The 19,772-nt window shown below is 32.8% G+C and overlaps 1 protein-coding gene across 2 annotated transcripts in view; it reads right to left on the bottom strand.

Moving 5' to 3' along the window:
- Positions 1-593: 593 nt before the first annotated feature.
- mAChR-B (muscarinic acetylcholine receptor) overlaps positions 594-19,772 on the bottom strand; it is a 43,647-nt gene continuing 24,468 nt past the window's right edge. The window contains exons 2-6 of one of the 2 annotated variants that reach the window (XM_085186259.1): positions 18,753-18,883; positions 14,993-15,128; positions 6,537-6,720; positions 5,196-6,244; positions 594-4,799 (exon numbers count right to left, since the gene is read on the bottom strand). In XM_085186259.1, coding sequence (XP_085042385.1) covers positions 4,158-4,799; positions 5,196-6,244; positions 6,537-6,720; positions 14,993-15,128; positions 18,753-18,832 — 2,091 coding nt within the window. In that variant the 5' untranslated portion in view covers positions 18,833-18,883 and the 3' untranslated portion in view covers positions 594-4,157. Of the gene's footprint in view, positions 6,245-6,536; positions 6,721-14,992; positions 15,129-18,752; positions 18,884-19,772 lie in introns of both variants that reach the window. The other variant, XM_085186258.1, reaches the window with a different exon arrangement.

Below are 19,772 nucleotides of genomic sequence, written 5' to 3'. Positions count from 1 at the left end.
GCGTCATTCAAAAAGGCCAAATGACGGCTAGTGATGAAAGGATATTTATGTATTTTTTTTATTTTATGGCTTTTTCAATAGTGCTTTCTCATACGCGGCATTCTTCATTTTGTCCTGGTACCTATACAAAATTAAAAAATGTCTTACATATAAATTTTACTATCCTTATATAATAGAGTTGTATTACTTTTAAACATGTTTCTGTAATCCCTAATTCCCTACTAAGTATACTTGGCTTCGGCTTACAACCACGTCGAGTGTCGGGTTAAGTAAACTTTGCAGTTGCGTTAATAATTTAATACAACATAGCCTTTACAGTGTAACTAACACGTCTGGAATGATTTTAGTTAAATATTTGAAGAATATTAGAAAAATACATCATATATTCATTATATTCCTTAAAAACAAAGACATAATATACGAATGTGGTAAAGGTCGGATTTTTACTTAGAAAAATGATTATTTTTATTTCATCGCTCTGCGAAGAAGGCAAAGAAAAATGAAATACGAAACGAGACTCCAGTTCTTCTGCAGTTTCTGGTTTAAAAGAAAAAAAAAACTATAGCTTAATATTAAAAAAATCAAACACATTGTAAATCACTATATCATTTATTCACGTATTTTACACTCAAGTAACACAAACATTTTACAGTCACAATGTATCTACGGTACATTCATTTATATAATTATTCTGTAAATATAAATGATATAGACATCAGAGCATCTCAATTGACTCGAAGATTATTCAATATCAAAGACGATTGGTCGTCCGATTTTAAATTTGTCAGCCTTATGGACCTTTTGAGAACAATTTTACTTACTGTTTAATATAATATTGGGGTCGTCGTTGCTGACTGTGAGTTCGATCCCAGCTCAAGGATATGGTTATGTAAATCCTAATTGGGGGAATGAATTATTAGCGTTTCTATGCCCTAGAAAGGCAAAGTGCAGCGTGATTTCCTCCACTCAAAACACCATGTCTCAACTTCATGAGGTAAGCGGAAAACGGAATGTTTGAAGATTGGACTCTCAGAAAGCGAGAACCTAATAAAAGTCTAGCCTCAGGTTTCGAGAGTTTGAATCTTGGGTAAGTTACCAACCTCTACCTACGATACTAATTGTAATAAATAAATAACTTAAGAAACTGACCAATCATTTTCGATACTGAATTCTATTATAATTTTATTAAAAAAATCTTTTATATATACATATATACGTGTCACGTACTTAATAAGGTACACTATTAACACACAGTATAGTAATACATATTTTGACATCGATATATATTGAAAAAAAAAAAAATTTAAGACTTCATTCGCTCAAGGATATGTTGTTTTCTCGGATTTTTAACCATTATAATTATATATATATATTTTGAATTGTGAATAATTTATATGAAACATATAGTCTTTGGATCATTTAAAAATATTAAATAATCAATTTGTTATTAAATTTTATGTGAATTTTTCATTAATTTCTATAAAACAATAATATATATTTTATATTTATAAACTTTTATGAAATAGAAAATGCTCTTTAAGATTCTCTACGTACAAATAATACTGACATTTCAACATACGACTTCTAATATTATTTACAATACAATACAATGCTATAATCGACATGATTCTAAGGCGACAACACATAAGCACGTTTGTACAATTATATTTTTCACCTTTTTCAGGATTTCGTATCACAAAAGGAAAAAAAAACGGAACCCTTACAGGATCACTATTCGTCTGTCTGTCTGTCAATACCATTTATCTCAATATCGCGTAGAGATATCAAGTTAAAATTAATATCAAATAATTAGGTCAACGTAATCAAAAGATAGTCCACGCAATCAATCGAGCATTTATGCATTGTTTTTGCTGCATTTTGTGTGAAATTTGCTGCGTAATTAAAAGCTATAGAATACTTTCCATGGATCTACAATTATGAAAATTGGCAAGAAGTGAGAACTTACAATACAATACAAATAAAGGGAAAAATCCGAAAAAAAAAAGAAAAAAAAAGGTGGGGCCGTCCTGGCGCAGGGATACAAAGGTTGACTTGACTCTAACGCGACGGTTGTGGGTTCCATCTCCAATATAGCAAATTTTATACAAAATGAGTGCATATGCCCATAAATTTGAATTTGTCAATTTTATAAGTTGTACTGCACATTGGCCTACAATCCTGAATTCAGTTCGGAACCCTCGGTAGACGAGTCCGACTCGCACTTGAGTGTTTTTTTTAAATAAACTAAAATATATAATAACTACTTAAACTACACTGTTATTGTTATAATCACGTATATAATTAATTTTTAATATTAATTTATTATTAGACAGAATTTAAAAAGAGAAATGGAGAAAGATCTACTTTCTTTTACAAAATAACATAACAAAACTAATTATATTTGAATATTAATATGTTATAAGTTATTTACAAACTGTATCTTGCATATAGTACAAAATAGGAATGAACAAGTGAACTTCGACAGTTGATCGAAGCAAGAGAAGCTTAAACTAAACAAGGAAAACACTATTGATAACTATTAATATATAAATAAATGATTGCCTTCAATATATAATAACTATTAATATATAACAATAAAACACACTATGATTAGTCTTTTTCTTTTTGCTGATTTGAAATTTATCCAGTATGAATACTTATACGCCAAAGCCTAAGCTTCAAAGAATAAATAACATAATTCTTGTTGTTTTACAACGAAAATGAATTAGTATGTTAAACATTTGCTCATAAATATTAAATAATTAAAACTTTTAACACTTCGATATAAATTAATGAGATAAAAACAAAAGCAGGCATATCTTCCAAATGAAATAATGAATTTATATTTATCACTAAAAGAGTGTCAATAAAATATATCTACGAGTATTTGCTAACATATTTGTTTAATACTATTATTATTTAACTAATTAAATTTAAACTATTAATTTTTTTCTGCATCTACTGTTATTTCACTTTCGTCTTTCATTTTTGTAACATCTTATTTACTATTGAACGTTGGATTATAATACTGTTTACTCGTCTAATTTGCATATTATACACTGATTGGAAGGCTTTCTCCAGAAATAGTTATAAGCATACATAATTATAAATTTCTATTACATTAAAAATTAATAGAACATTTATTTAATTCACTTAATAATTTAAAATAGTTTTGTTTTGTTTTCTTTCGACATATATCTCATATAATTGTTTTAGAAGTCAAGACAGAATCGTAAATGTACTGGTTAGGCCAAGATTTGTACAAGGATATTAAGAATATGATAATTTTCTAACAAAAATATTTTCCTTTAATCAATATTTGCTATGATTTTTTTAATATTGAAAAGAAATTTACACTTATTTATTATGTTTTAAAAATATAGTCTAAAGGATAAGTTTAATTGACTAAGAACGAACGCTAAAAATCTTTAGCTGGGCTCATGGCTTAAAGCTTTAAAGCGTTTTCTGTTTTGAAATAGTGTGACAATGAACAGATTTTGTTTGCTCTCTTACAAATCGATTGATTAGTTAATAATAATATTGCTATATTATACAATAATGTTGCTATATTACAATAATATTATTTTATTTAACAAACAATAGTATAACTTATATTTTAAGAAACTTATATTGTTCTATTAAATCATTATTTTAAAAGGTTCAGATTTTAAAATCTGATTTATTGTCACAATATGTCCTGTTTATATTACTTTTACATCTTAGAATCTAAAATCTTTACATATTAACCTTATTTTTCCCCTTACGAACAAAGTTCTTCACTAAAAATATAAAGAGACTTTTTAATTGAAAACTATATACATTATTTATTGTCAGTTCTGAACATTACTGATGAAATTAATATTATTATTATGCTTAATAGTATGCAACAAGTAAACTACAGAAATATGTACACATTACTTTTAAAGGCCAACCATAAAAATCTGGAAAATCTGCTATAAGTTTTAATAATTAATTATAATTATTATTATACAATATCTATACACTGAAAGCATAGAATTATCTAGTCTTATTACAATATTAGTATTGTCTTACGAGAAGCGATCTAATTCATCAAATTTCTCATAACTTGGCGCGTAATGCTTCGACAGGACAGTAACTGTGTCCAGTTACGCGCTTTTGTAACCAACATACATGGACTAGGTAATATGAAAATCGCCCCGGAGGAGTCTCGTGAAGGTCTTTTTGAATTGCTGATTGGCTAACGCGTAACAGAAGGGGTTGATAGGGCTATTAGCATAGCACAAAAAGTACGAGAACATATACAAATGTTGATTAATGCACGGTGGGTCCGTACAAAATCCTTCGACTAAAGCTAAAACGTGATATGGTGTCCAGCAAACGACAAACGCGCCTAATATAAAAGAAATTGTTCGAAAAGCTTTTCTGGCTCTATTTTCTGATTTTGATTTTTGCCTCCCAATACTCGGAAATAGTCCATCACGTTTTGAACGCCTGACTTTTAACTTTTTCCCTATATTTTTAACAAAGTCTCTCCTAGAATCGTTACGGCCAGCTCCACTAACTGCAGAGCTGGAAATATCACTATTTTCGATCGCTGGCGTCTCAGCGAGTTTTAATGTGGAGGTTTTATTTTCTAAAGGTTTTTGCGATGGGGTGTCGTTATTATTGGAAGTTGATGACACTAGGGTAATAATGGGTTTCGGACGTTCTCCAGCAGTCAAACTTACCTCGGTATTAACTTTTATAGGTGGTGGAGGAGATAAATTTGTTTTGGGTTGTGTTACTTGAGCTTCAGCTGTTGCTCGTATGAGAGCAGCCTGTAATAATGAAGTATTTGTTATAATACCCGAATTTAATGTGGGAGGAGATGAAGGCTCAGTAGCTGTTGGAAAAGTGATAGAAGATGGAGGGCTTTCGTTTGTAGGTGAAGGAACAATGATAGAACTCTCATCCATATACCTCAAGTCAGCGCCATCCATACCCATAAGTACATCAGAGCCTGAGCCATCGCTCTTTACTAATTTAAATATTTTGGCTCTTGTTGATTCTGAATGAGATGGTGGACTCTCGGATACGGGCGGACTGCCTCGAAATTCTGATGGAGGAGGAATGATTCTTTGAGCAATCGTGGTTGATAATTCTCTTTCGGACGGAGTCGCGATCCCCGATGATGAAGGGGACATAAAGCTAGCGGTAGATAGGGGAACACTTACGGCAGGTGTATGTCCATTACTATGTGAAGTATCAGGATTTTCCGTATCGAGAAGACTCTTCTCTGATATTTGGGATAGTGATGATTTCGGTTTTTCTATGTCATGCTTTAATAAGGACGTTTGCTTCATTTCTGGTTTCATAAGCATATTACCATTTAAACGCATATTGTTAAGCAACTGCATCGCACCAGTTTGCATTACTAAATTAGCAACAGAAGGACGTTTTTTCACATTTGACTGAGTAGTGCTTTCATCATCTGAGTCAAAAGCTGGACTGCTAGATCTCTCTGCTTCTACTTGATCTTCTCTTTTTTCTGCATCTGACTCAACTGTTGTAGATGTGCCAGTTGCCGTAGCACTACTTTTATGAGCAGATGATTTTTGACTTGAATTTGAATCTGTCGATCCACCTAAATTAAGTAACGGAGCTGCTAAAGATCCTTTCGATGTAGAATCTTTGCGCACTGAATCAGATACCTTTATTTGATCTTCACTCGATATTGTGGCTTTAGATAAGGTTGCCATTCCAGCAGCTCTCCCAGCCATACCTGTCATCACACCAGCACTCAAAGCCACCATGGATTGCATTTTTCTTTGTTTGGCTTCACTTTTTTTCTGCATATCGTACGCTGTTTTAAAAATACCAGCATATAATACAATAAGTACAAATAGCGTAGTCCAATAGTATCCTATAATTAAAGCTGTATTGAAAATTGGATCCTTAAGAAATTGAACAGCACATTCGCCTTCTTGCAAGTCTCTATAACCAACAAAATGTTCCCATCCGAATATTGTTGTAAAAAATAGTAACGCTGGTATTATCCAAGTCACTGTTACCATCCAAATCACTCTATTTTTAGTTCTCCAGGCTCTGTATCTTGCAGCTATTTTAACACTACAAAATCTGTCCACGGTTATTAGTAAAACAGTATATTGTGATACTAAGCATACAGTATAGTCGACGGATAGCCAAAGGTCACATAACAAAGGTCCTAAATGCCAGTACCCTTTTAAAACATAATCTGTATAAAAGGGAAGCGACAATGTACCTGAAACCAACCAATTGTATTAGACAGTATGTTGGGTAACGTGATTTCTTAATAAACGATTTCATTATAAGCATTAATAAATTTTAAATATAAACTTTTTAAAATAAGCATACACATATAATTTAAACAATAATTTAAAATAATTATTATAATAAGTCTATGTAGGTTTTATGGGTTCTTGATAATGACCTGTGTTTCGAAACAATTTTCAAAGCATTGCAATCTAATATTAAAAACAGCCAAGACCAAGATATAATTATAAACTAACATCCTTTACCTTACAAAATCTTACCTATTAATAGGTCAGTCGCTGCAAGTGAAGCTATAAAGTAGTTGCTTGGCTGTCGTATCGTCCTGTCTACTAAGAACGCTAGCAGAACTAGGACGTTTCCGCTCACAGTCAATAAGATGACCAGAACAAGGCAGGTTGCGATAATCACTGCCAGCCAGAGTGGGAACGGTGGCAGAACTGGTTGCTAAAAATAAATATGAAAAGTATTATAATGTATATTAAAATTATAAGGAAAAATAATTTGTTTAGTTGAAGGCACTAATCTCAAAAAGTATTGGTTGTTATTGTTTTTTTTATGTTAGAAAAAAATCATATTCTAAATGGATCGAGGAGGAGGAGAATGGTCGAGGAAGACATAGTTACCTTACATTAAACTCAAAAATTAGGGGTTTGAATAATTAGTAATCGTTTTTTAGGTATACAGAGGAATCTAGGAATCTAGTGTTAAAGCACTCCGTGTCCATTCTTCTTCCATTCTATTACTCGCTCGTCCCACTTTCCAACGAATTTCCGAAGCATACAATTACAGTATTAACAATAAATACTATTCGAACCCTGGGCTCCTTAATTTATCAACATATCAGCCATATTTCACTCATAAAAGTCAGGATTCAGGCGAAAATAAAAGAAAATTCTTGTAACCATGACCTTTTGTATAGCGTCTGTTATAGGCACTACTTCCTTTGTGATTCAACGTACAAACGCATTGAGTGGAGTTATTGTTTTGAAACTACTAATGAATACGCGATTCTTGTATAGATTGGAGTTTTTACAAAGTACACTTTGAGGGAGTGTAGTGGAATTGTTAGTTAGTTGAAAATATTTTTATACGATTTAGAAAAATAATACTTGTTTTCTTGTATATATATTTTCAATAAATATGTACTTTAGATATGTGAAATATATGAAGCTTTTATAGATTATTCTGATACAGGTTATAAGTTATTTTACTATCAGTATGTATAGTCATTTTACTTTTCATGAATACATATTGACATAAGTGTGCAATTGTAAATGCAACATGTTATGGGTTCGATTCCCATTAAGCGAAGCAAAACGCGGCTTTGTGTATCTAAGCACTGAATATATCCCGCGCACAGCAGGGTAGGCAGAAGGAAACTAGGAAGCTAGTATTAAGGTACCCGTCCCATTAAGGTACTTCCGTTTCCTGCTTTCTGCTGTTGAGTACCAGAATGTAATGCTACGCTTTGTCTCCTTACCAAAGCGAGAAAATGAAAAGCAAGAAGATTAAATATTTAATTTGCCCGAGTGGGAATCGAACCTATAACAGTCGCGTTAACAGTCGCACGCCCTGTACCACGAAAGCCTCAAATAAAAGAAAATCTTTCAAATAATATCGTTTATTGATACTATACACTAGGATCGAGTGGCGTGGGTGCACCAGAGCAGTATTGGCCGTAAACTTTATTAATTGTTGACACAAGCACACGCGATACGGCCATTTGCTGTTTGAGCATTTATTGGAATTCTACTATAGAAGCATATAATTGGTCACTAAAGTTTTGCAAGTATTTTGTTACGCTGTATTGATTTAATTAAAAACTACAATTTTCCTCTATGCGTTGTATATTGCATTTGGCTGTAAACGCGACTGGTTGTGAGTTCGATCTCCTGAACTGAAATATTTATTTAAATTTATATTTTAATTTCTTTGCTCTAGTGTCGAGGCAAAGCGCGCCGTTGAGTTCCGCTCCAGAGTCCGGCGGGAAATGGGAAACGGAATGTCTTACAGCGTGAAGCTATACATATATTTTTAAATTGTTAGCAAGCAAAAAGGTATAAAAAAATATAAATAATACAAGTAAAGGGTAAAATAAAGGTTTAAAATTAGAACAACAGGCACAACTGTGTAGAAGCGTGATGGCCCTGACATACCGGTAATTATAATCGATTTGCTGTCGCCAGCTCTTGTGCTTTTATTTACCAGATAACGAAAAGCAAATATCGTAGGTAGTATGATCGTATTATGCGTGTGAAACTGCTGATATTAGAAATAGTTTTCAGTTTTTTTGTCTTTAAAATACGTACAAATAGTATAAATCAGTATTTTGAGTGTGAGGTGGTCGCGGATCTGAGGCACTAGAGACTAATTGTATATGCGACGTTTGTGGGTTCGATTCCCATTCGGAGTAGTGATTTTTAATGTTTTCATTTCTTCGATCTGTCAACGAGGCCAAGCGCGGGGTTGAATTTGGCCATTCAACAAACACTGCCTCTATAATGATCACTGCCTCTATGATGAAAAGTGGTGAACGACGTTTTTTACAACTTCTACTGTATTCAAGATCTAACTAATGACATTTGACTTAAGCCCAAAAAAAAGCAACACTTTCACTTTGTTTCCAACTAATTCCGACCTAACCGAAAATCCTATATTTAGTTGCTTAGCCGCAAAACGGCAAAGTGGGACCGCAAAATAAGCTGGACCTTTGAAAACAACGAAAGTAAGATTAGCAGAACATTTTGGGATGAGATTATTCTAAATTGATCGTGTGTCGGGCATTTTGGATACGTAATTAGTCGTTGTTTTGATTTATGCGAGCTTAAGGAGGGCTGTGGACGTCCATGATGATTAATGATGCTCCAATATGGATTGATATTGGGCTAGGGCTTAGGGCTATTAAAAGTAATAGCCCTAAGTGATATTGTAGACATGATATATTGTTTTGTCTTTCGTAAAGTTTGTATAGTGTATGTAATTTACGTTATAATGTAATATAATGTATGTAATGTATGTAATGTATACACGCTTTAAAAGTGAATATTCCAGCATATATGACGTTCAAAATATATTCATGGCCAGATGAAAAATTTCAACAAAAAATCTAAATAGTAAATTATAAAATAAAAAAAGGATCAATAAGAAAGTATTTGGAAATAAAAAATATTTCTTAACATCGATCTACAAATAACTAAGAAATCAACGGACAAACCTAGAAAAAAAGATTATAGGTACTAAAAATAAAGAAATAAAACTTTACTTCTCATATAATGACATACCAAACAGCGAGCACGATCGATATCTCATCACATCTAGACCAAAATCCAAATACCTACCGCTCAGAAAACAGAAAATTCCCGTTTCATTAAAACGCTACACGAACGTAATAATGAACTGATTACAAAAAACAAATATCTCGACATACAGTTCAACTCTCTGCAATAACAATGGTTGAACTTTCGAGTACTACACAAAATACTTTTATATTAAAAACACGAAAAATTGCACGCTTTTTGCCACAATACCCACCCTGTATTCATAATGCGAAACCAGTCGCGATATATAACCAGAGTATCAAACAGAAGGTCAATAGAACGAATTCTTTAATATTTCATTTCTGACTATGTATATCAGAAATGATAGATGATACCGTAGTGGCATGAAATCTGACTGTGAGCACTATGGCTGGTATGGTAGGTTCAATTCCTACTCGAAAGAATAAAATAATTTCGTTGTCGTTTCGTTGGTTTAGTAACAAGACAAAGCGCGCGAATCTTGCAAATTGAACGAAAAATAGGCAATATTTTTTTTTCTAAAATAATCCATATAGAGATAACCATATTATAGTAACTATCAAGATACCCATTTGTGAGGATTATCATATTTAGAAATGACAACTTCTTCACTGACTAGACCAGGTGAGGCGTGAGTTCTAAAACCTAAGAATCAACAGTTTATTTCTCATAGACGGAATACGAAGAACGGAATATCCTGGCACCAGTGCCTCCCTATCCACACTGCAATGCAGGAAATGCTTAAAGATTTAAAAAATCTAGGTCATAAAATGAAAGTACTTCGTCTCTTCAGCGTGGTATTGCATATTTTAGTATTAGATAGGTAAAAATCCTTTGGAGTACGGCTGGGACCAGTTTAAGTAATAGAATCTATGGCAGGTAGTCGTTATATTGTAAATACAATTATTATAAGCAGCTCGATTGTGATATTATAATATTTTTATCATAATTCTATATTTACCATATCAAATAAATGTTGAAACAGAAAAATGAATATGAAATTAGGCTGACGACTCGCGAGTGCGACAGCTGCCGCTCTGGTAACAAAACAAAGCGCGCGAGTTTCGAGTTTCTATTTAAGTATTTTCTTCAATAAAAATCGAACTTGCAACCATCGCACACTAGAACCATTAAAAAATAAAAATATAGAAAATAATGTTAACAAAGACAAGCTATTCACAAATAGACAACAACGTTCTTTTGAAAATTCGGATATAATTTTACTTTGAAAAATTTTCGTTTCACATTTTATATGTTAACAAGGGAGTGTGTACACGCCAGTGCACTGAATTCGAATCGAAACAAACTTACTTAGGTACATCGTATAATATATATAGATATATATTGTCACGCAATTGAGGTCACAGCGTAACTGTGTTACGAGAGCCGTCATGATTTTAATGATAGTAAAAGTGCTTTACAAAAATATTTCAAAGGCAATGCTGGGTTTTGTGAACTGCTTTTATAATGCTTAATTTTTATATGGATAATTTTTTTGAGCAGATCCACTTTTAAGCAAGCAAAGTACGCATATACTACTTAGTGACAAAACACTCTGTTTAGGACATAGCGTGTTCAGTGGTGGATCTTATTCATTTCCCTCGAATGAGAGTCGAACTTACAACCATCGCGATTACAGTCAGCCCATATTCATAAAAAAAAATACTGTTTCAGTATCGTTTACTTACTATGAACATTAAAGCAATAAAAAAAATTACAAAGACAAATAAAAGTTCATTTAAATAGTAAGTGGTCAATTTTGCTAATGGAAACTTGCGATAGCCAATTGCCTAATACGTTTTCGCTTTTAAAGATCTAAGACATATTTCCAAGAAGGTTAAAATATTTATTTGTTTAGGCATACATTTTTGGTATATACTCGTATTTTTAAGCTTCAGGATACAATCCTGTATATTCAGAAGGAACTTGGGAACCTAGTGTAATGACATCTGGAAGAATTCTAAATGCATTGCGAATTTTTTGGTTATTTTGTTTTACATTTTTTTCTACTTTTATGACATGTCCAAGTAAATGTTAAGCATTTTTATGGAATAAAGATATTTTGACTTTGACTTTTTGACTTTGAATTGAGTAGCTTAGCATCGATTATCATCATAAAAATCTACCAAAAATCAGCTATTTCTCTCACCAAAACCTGCTTCGTTGTGATTGAATGTAGTTTATCAAGCGTTCTCTTCTTCATAAATATAAAGAAACCAATCAATAAAAAGAATCAATTGGAATCCATTCAAGTGGCCCGATGTGGTGCTAATAAAAGAACCATTATTTATGACGTCATAAAATCGCTTTATCTTAAGGGTCACCTCGAAATCTGTGCTGCCGGTCTACCTATGGTTTACGAGTGTGACATAAAATGGTCCGCAGTAAAGTAGAACGCTGTATTTACTACGTAATGGTTTTCTTTGGCGACATGAAAGAAAGTGTGAAAATTTTATGCTCTCAACCGTTTTTCGCTGTAATTTTCGATGAAAAAGTGGTTTGTGGAGTATGTGTCGTAACTTTTATTGGGATTTAGAATGGGAATAGTGATAAATGTTGAAAGCTTTTAATATGTTATGAGGTTGGCATGTGGGGAAGTGAGTGGCATCTCGTCGACCGAGGATTCCATATTGATACCTTTACGTGATCTCCAGATAAATTCTAAACAAAAACACTGACAGTCAACAAAATTGTTTTTAAAAGGTTCCGTTCGTCCTTTTTTTGGTACGATCTCACGCTTTTTTATATTTATAAAAGGGTAGTCAGAGGGAATCTAGTATTTTTTTTAAGTGGCGAAACGTCATTGGGGAGAAAAAAGGAGAACGGAATGTATAGACACTAGTTTAAAATTAAAACACACATAATATTAATATTACCTAAATTCATAGTCATCACTTTTACAGAGTACACAAAACCCTTGATTGAAAGTAATTTGATTACATTCCTGTCTTTCAGCTTTCATGAATATGTTTTTCATTATAACATAATATATTTTGATACTGCTTTACAAAGGCATAATCTATGTAACACCTTTTATATAATATATTTACATAATTTTATGTATGTTTATATATAACTAGCGTTTAATTGTTATATCGCACACATCAAATGCAAATATCTTAGAGTTGTGTATTCGACTTATGACACATTGTAAATGCCCGATGTAACTATGATCGCTTTCGATTAAAAGGCTTATTGAATTTAAACAGAAGCTCGTAGTTTCTTACTTAGAGAAATATGCGAAAACACTAAAACCTATAATTTTGCAAAATAATTCTGCAAAAAGGGTATGCAGAATGATGCACATTAATAGTAGCTATAGGGAACGATCTATCGAACAATTAGTAAAGCTTTTTAGTTGCGGTTCACTTTTTCCACTATAAACACCTAATGGGTCTAGATGACATTACTGAAGAGCAAAAGGAGGTGCACCAAGTACTACGGTGTCTTGACGTGGACAAGGCCAGAGGTGCTAATGGTATCTGAGCCATTGTATTGAAGTATGACTTTCTCTTCCGTTTGGGAAAGTACCCTGGAAGTTTGATAACGTGCAACCAGTGCCCAAAAAGTTTAAGTTACACCAACCTTATTTACCGACCAATGTCAGTCACGTTTACAATATTGAAAGTGTTCTGAATACTAAACTCTTGGCATAGGCACGAATTACCTCCTCAGAAAGCGCTAATATGGCTTTTGGTGTGACCGGTCTACTTGGGATCACCATGGAGTTAGACGTAGGGTTGCCTCGTTGTCAGTTTTATACCGCACTAACTCTTCCTGCCCCATTTTACTACAGAATATGTAGGAGTACAGCGTGGAAATTCTTCGGATGAAATCCTTTGAGTCGCCGTCTGTATTTTCTAATCAGATGCAAATACAAATATAAATTTTCAATTCCAACTAGTACTTCCCGAAGTAATTTAATTTATTTATTTATTTAATATACGTATAGAAGTGTAAATAGTATATTTATACTATATTCAGATATTATATATAGTATATTTATACTATCTACACTTCTATACGTATATTAAATTACTCCTCTAGCATAAATAGCATAAATATGCTAGAGGATCCTTAAAAAAATGAATTTTACTAAATATTAAAATTTAAATTAGTTTGTATGTATTTTTGTGCACAAATATTTAGGCACAAGCTGGCGACTGTAAACGTAATAGATTGTGAGTTCGATTCTTATCAAGGAAATTAAACATTTAATGCAATGCACTGCAATTCGGCAAAAAATGTGAAACGAGAGTGTCTTATCACTAGGTTTCCTCTGTCTACCCTACTGTGTGGAGCGTGTAACTAAAAAAATCACATATACCTACATCATTAACACAAAAAGTAAACAGAAAACGGAGAGATTACAAAAATAAATACCTAAACATTTTTGGACACCAGTTTCGTTCAATATTTGAAATGAGTTAAAATTCGCAAATACATTTTATAATTCACACGATTTACTTAGTTTAATTGACACGAATCTACATCGGACGGGATTCAGCAAACATTCAAATGGAAAACTATTCCAATACTGAAGTTAAATAGAGATATTAATAAATAATACCTGATGAATGCAATGCTAATATTTATAATTGATTTTGGACGTATAATTGATTATTTTATTTTATTTTGGCTTCGCGCTGTTTCCCGTACATAGTAGGGTAGGCAGAGAAATTGTAGTGTTAAGGCACTCCGTTCCTTACTTTCTGCCGAATCATAGAGGCACTGTGGGTTAAGTGCCGGAATTCAGCGCTTCACTTTTTCTCGTTACCACTGAATTCGAAAATGGAGAGTGTCCTAACTCTAGCTTCTCTGACTACTTTAATATTTGGGAGGTACAGCGTGAAGTTAAAATATGTGTCATTCATATATCATTCGTAGTATATAAAATCTGATGCTTTGGAATGGTTTCGTTAAAAGCAGTTTTTGCGGTGGCTGTGTAACTTTTTTGTTTGTACGGCCCGCACATAGGAACTTCTGTCTTACATTGCCATATTTTGCATTATTTTTTTTTGGTAATTTTTTTACATATTGTTATGTTTGTGGGGATAATTTTTAAAACTTCACGTATCTTTCATCGTTGGTGGAGAAGGCAAACAAGACATAATACTAAGACACTTCCTTCTTTAATTCCAATTTATTATTCGAAACCTTACGCGTACAACTAAGACCAGCTCATAGAAAAATAATATGTCAAAATATATATTTTTTTCTTTTTTCTTAGTCGTATGCCGCTCACAATAGGGTACGCAGAGAGGACCTGATATCCTTATATGTATTGTTTCCTTGAATGGGGATCGAACCCACTACCAGTCGTGTTTACAATCACACACACCAAAAAAACGAATATATTTAAAAAAAACATTGTTTGAAATTGAAGATCTAAATAATTTAAATATTCATTAATATTTTACCAATTCTACGTTCTCATCAATTGTCCCGTTGAAGAAGTAGACATCAGTATAGTTAGTGATGTTTGTGATCAAATAAGCCTGGCACTCCGGATATGAGCTGGACACGCACGACCGCTGCTTAAACTTCTGTAGTTTCCTGTTAAAAAAAAATTTTGTTAAAAGTTGGTATAAATTGTGTTTTATAAAATAAGGTTAAATTATTATTTTATGGTTATGTAAAACATTCTGTTTAGTCAGGAGGAAAATGGAGAACTGCGGTATAAGCATGAATATATTAGGAACGTAGTGTTTTTTTATGTTGGGTGCTAAATTGCCAATGTTGCTATAATCAAACCCAAAATATTACCAGAAAGTGCCACACTGTTCATAGAAACAATTACATATTTTTATTTAAAGCAACTCTCTCTCTTGGCAGCCAAAAAATAAATTTCTTCTTCGCCCTCCACTATCGGCTCTATTTTATTTTAACAACCCCGCGTTTTATCCTACTACTAGCGGACCCGGACGCGGCTACGCCTGCTTGAAATATAAGAATATAATTTCTATAGAAATATAATTTCAATCTAGATGAAATGCTAAAAGTGACTATTATATTTATTTTCATAAGGATGAATATCAAAATGACGCCGTAGCGAACGCGGTCGCGTAGCGACGACGGTTGTTATTAACATGGCAGAATAAATTGCATGTCAAATTAGAAAGTATTTTAATTTATTAGTATACTAGTGGACCCGGACGCGGCTACGCCTGCTTGAACTATAATAATATTTATTAAATATTATATAATATATTTATTTTTATAAGGATGAATATCAAAATATAAGTTCATTTTGGGTGACGTTTTCTTAAAACAACAAATAAACTTTGCAAACCGGTGCTTAGCAACGACGGTTGTTATTAACATGGCAGAATAAATTGCATGTCAAATTAGAAAGTATTTTAATTTATTAGTATATATGTGTAATGTAATATTATATAGCCTATAGCACTTCTGAAGAATGCAGCTTTCATACAAAACAAAAACATAGTAAATCGGACCAGTAGATCCAGAGATCTTAGCGTTCAAACAAACAAACAAACAAACAAACAAACAAACAAACAAACAAACAAACTCTTCCGCTTTATTATATTAGTATAGATATGTGTAATGTAATGTTATATAGCCTATAGCACTTCTGAAGAATGCAGCTTTCATACAAAACAAAAACAATGTAAATCGGACCAGTAGATCCAGAGATCTTAGCGTTCAAACTAACAAACAAACAAACAAACAAACAAACAAACTCTTCCGCTTTATTATATTAGTATAGATAAAAAAATAAAAAAAAAAAATTAATCAACAGAATAAATAAAGTTACATGAAAATAAAAATAGCAACCGACAGGATGTTGCGTCGAGTACAAAATGTCAAATGCGCGCGGTACACTGAATTATATTTGTATGAACGGGTGTGTGGGTGACATGAAAGGCTGCGTGAACTTCGGCTGTGGTAGAGCTACAACAAATCATTTCAGACAGGTCTAAATTTGAGTGCTCGTAAATCTTTAAATTGTTTTTCCCGTATATAGCAGGGTAGGCAGAGGGAACCTAGTGTTGAGACACTCTGTTCCCCACTTTTCGTTTATTTCTTCATACATTGCGGTTGAGTGGGAAACTCAACGTGACAAATTTATTGAAAGCCCTCAGCTTGTAAATTATTTAAATTTCATTAATTTAGCTCAAACGATAATTGATATATTAATGTTCATAAAATTGCACTTTTGTGACTAGCTCACTTACTCATTGCAACTTAAGCCATTTTTAGATAGAATGAAATATAAAAAAAATATAAATAAATAAAACAATGCGAGGTTAGTCATAGCGCAAGGGTATTACTAGGTTGAGGGTTCGATTCTAACTCCAAGAAATTAAATATAATTTAATTTCTTTGCTCTGGTATCGACCAAAGCGCGGAGTTTAGTTCCGTCGCTCAATTCGCAATGCCTTCAGAATTCGGCTGAAAGTGGAGAGCGGAGTGTTTAGCCTCCCTTTGCCTATCCTTCTAGAAACAAAACAAACATAAAATCCTATTTTTGCACTAACAATAAATTCACTTCGTAGATAATGTGGCTGAAATCTGTGCAAATGATTTGTACAGTGTCAGGGAAAAGGAAATTAGTTCATCAAAAATGAATCAATCTTCGCAAAGTTCTGGCCGTGATGTTGTTTCTAACGCTATTTTATGCTGAGCGCAATTATAGAAACTTCAATTATACTTATATAAACTTTACTGAATATATTTTTCTGCTTTTTTTTTCATTACTGTCTGTCTAATTTTCGAGAAATTGTATGTTGAATAGCGGAACTAAACGCTGCGATTTGGTTTTGTAAGTGTAGAAGTGAAAGTAATTAACTTTATTGAGGATCGAGCCTACAACAATCATTTAGACACTGTTCCTCTGCACTATTATGATCTTTCTTATTTTCTTTACATGTATATTACATACATAAAGGCCTGTCAAGGTGCAGAGGCGTGTGACTGTGAACGCGACTGGTTGCGGGTTCGATTCCCACTCGAGGAAAGGAAGTTTTTAATATTTTCATTCAACACGAAATACTTCCTGAATGCGATGGAAAATAGGGAACGAAGTGTCTTGACTAGGTTCCCTCTGCCTACCCTGTTATGTATGCTGAAGCTAAAAAAGATTACATACATATATACATATATTAATGTATTAATAGCAACCATCTAATGAATAGGTGCCTAATTAAAATTCACAATACAAAATGCAGCACGTTCTTGTTTTTTCAAAGTTATTGTTTGATATGTAAGCTAAAAGAGAACGCAGGCATTGTTTAACACACGAGATAACTACAACAAAAATAACGATAGCTCATGTACCATGTAGCAGTAGAGTATAGACTAGTGAGAAATTTTAAAAGAACTTTTAATTTTTTTATTAATTAATAATGAAAATATTAATTAATTTTGAAGTCAAATTGTTTTTTCGAATTTTGGAGGGTAGCTGGAATTAAATTTTTGGAACTGTCTTAAGTTTTCTAAATAAAAATGATTTTTAGTCCACATTTTTTTAGTAATTATGCTCGAAGAGACAAATGTCTCTATAATATAATAGATCTTAATTTAGTAGGCCGACTTTGTATAGGGCGATACAGATTCGACTATTTATTTCCTAGACACGTTCTTTTTCTGTCTACTTTTCGTCGTAATAAAGAAAATTGGATAAACAAAAGGGACAGGGGAATGTGCTGTTTTAATTTATAATAAATAATAATATTATTAATGTGAAGCGTTTGTTTGGTTAAACGCGACGCAAATCACAGAAACTACTGTTTCTAATTAAAATAATCTCTTTTGTGTTGGATTGTCCATTTATAGAGAAAGGCTATATTTCATGATGTAAATATAAGTTTTAATATTTTTTTATCATCCATAATTTAAACATGAAAACAGGATTCTTATAGGATTATTTATAACCCTTAGCTATCCCTTTGCGCGTGTCCAATTCCCGTAGTTTCTTATAAAGCGTAGCGTTTAGTCAGAGCAATAAACGGGGAGGGCAGAAAAACTTAGTTTTTGATACTAATTTACTGTATTTATTTTTAACATTTTTAAAATGTTATTCCACACTTAAGAGAGAAAAATATTTATTTTAGGCCCGCCCTTGAATAAAACTAGTATTTCTCTCTTCTTCTTACTTCTTTATCAAATGAGAAAAAATCTTACAAATACAAAACAATACATAGACATATTTCTTACCACTGGGTTATGAAGTTAGTGCCAATAGTGTATATCGGCGTGGAGCGGTTGACGTCCACGCTGGCTTCCGTCGAGTTCATTATAATAGCAACTGGTTATACACTGACAGATCTGTGATACGCCTACCGCATCTAGAAAGAAAAGAAATGGATAATTATTATTTGTTTATATAACAAAAATTATAACTTTTGTTTAGAAATGTTATATGTACCTACAGTTTAAATCAATCAGTCAGTTCACGCTGTATCCCGCACACTACAGGGTAAGTAGGGGAACCCAGAATTAAGACGCTCTGTTCCCCATTTACCTTATTATCTTTGAATGTAGTCTGACTTTAAACCCGACGGTTGTCGGTTCGATTCCAACTGGGGATAAATAATATTTGTCTCACACAGTTAAGAAACATGCAATGTCACATTTCTTTTGTTCTCTCTGTCTGTATGCGGGATAATTGAACAAAACATTTTTTCTATCATTTGCAATACTTCTTATAAATTCAATCTCTTTACCATCTAATTGTATAATAAATCTTTTAATTTCATTACGTATCTCAACGCAAACTCAATATTTTATATGGTTTTATTTTAATGTACGAAATCAACTATAAATATAGCCACGAGGGTAGATGGGGCTGTGACGCCGCGCCGGCTCATGTGATTTGCAACGGAAACGCCGTTTGATATCGTAACATGGACATGATAGTATATTATTAAGTAAATATCTAAATATGGAGGCCTGTCGTGCCGCGAGTTTGTGGGTTCCATTCCCATTAGAAATTAAATAATTAACATTTTTATTTCTTCACTCTGGTGTCGAGGCAAAGCGTGATGTAGAGTTCCGCCACTTAATTATTCGGAATGGCTCTAGAATTGGCGGAAAGTGGAGAAGGGAAGTGTCTTAATTTGGAACAGAGTGCCTTAACAAGTGCCCCGTATACTGCTATGTACGAGATTCCGACTGGACTCGTAAGCCAAAATTAAAATGTACATATATGACTATATAAAAGCTTTAGACACTCTA

The sequence above is a fragment of the Heliconius melpomene genome, chromosome 6 (genome assembly GCF_056956725.1).
Source record: "Heliconius melpomene rosina isolate 202511_hmr_F chromosome 6, ASM5695672v1, whole genome shotgun sequence".
NCBI lineage: Eukaryota > Metazoa > Arthropoda > Insecta > Lepidoptera > Nymphalidae > Heliconius > Heliconius melpomene.
This window is presented reverse-complemented; position numbering and strand designations above follow the sequence as displayed.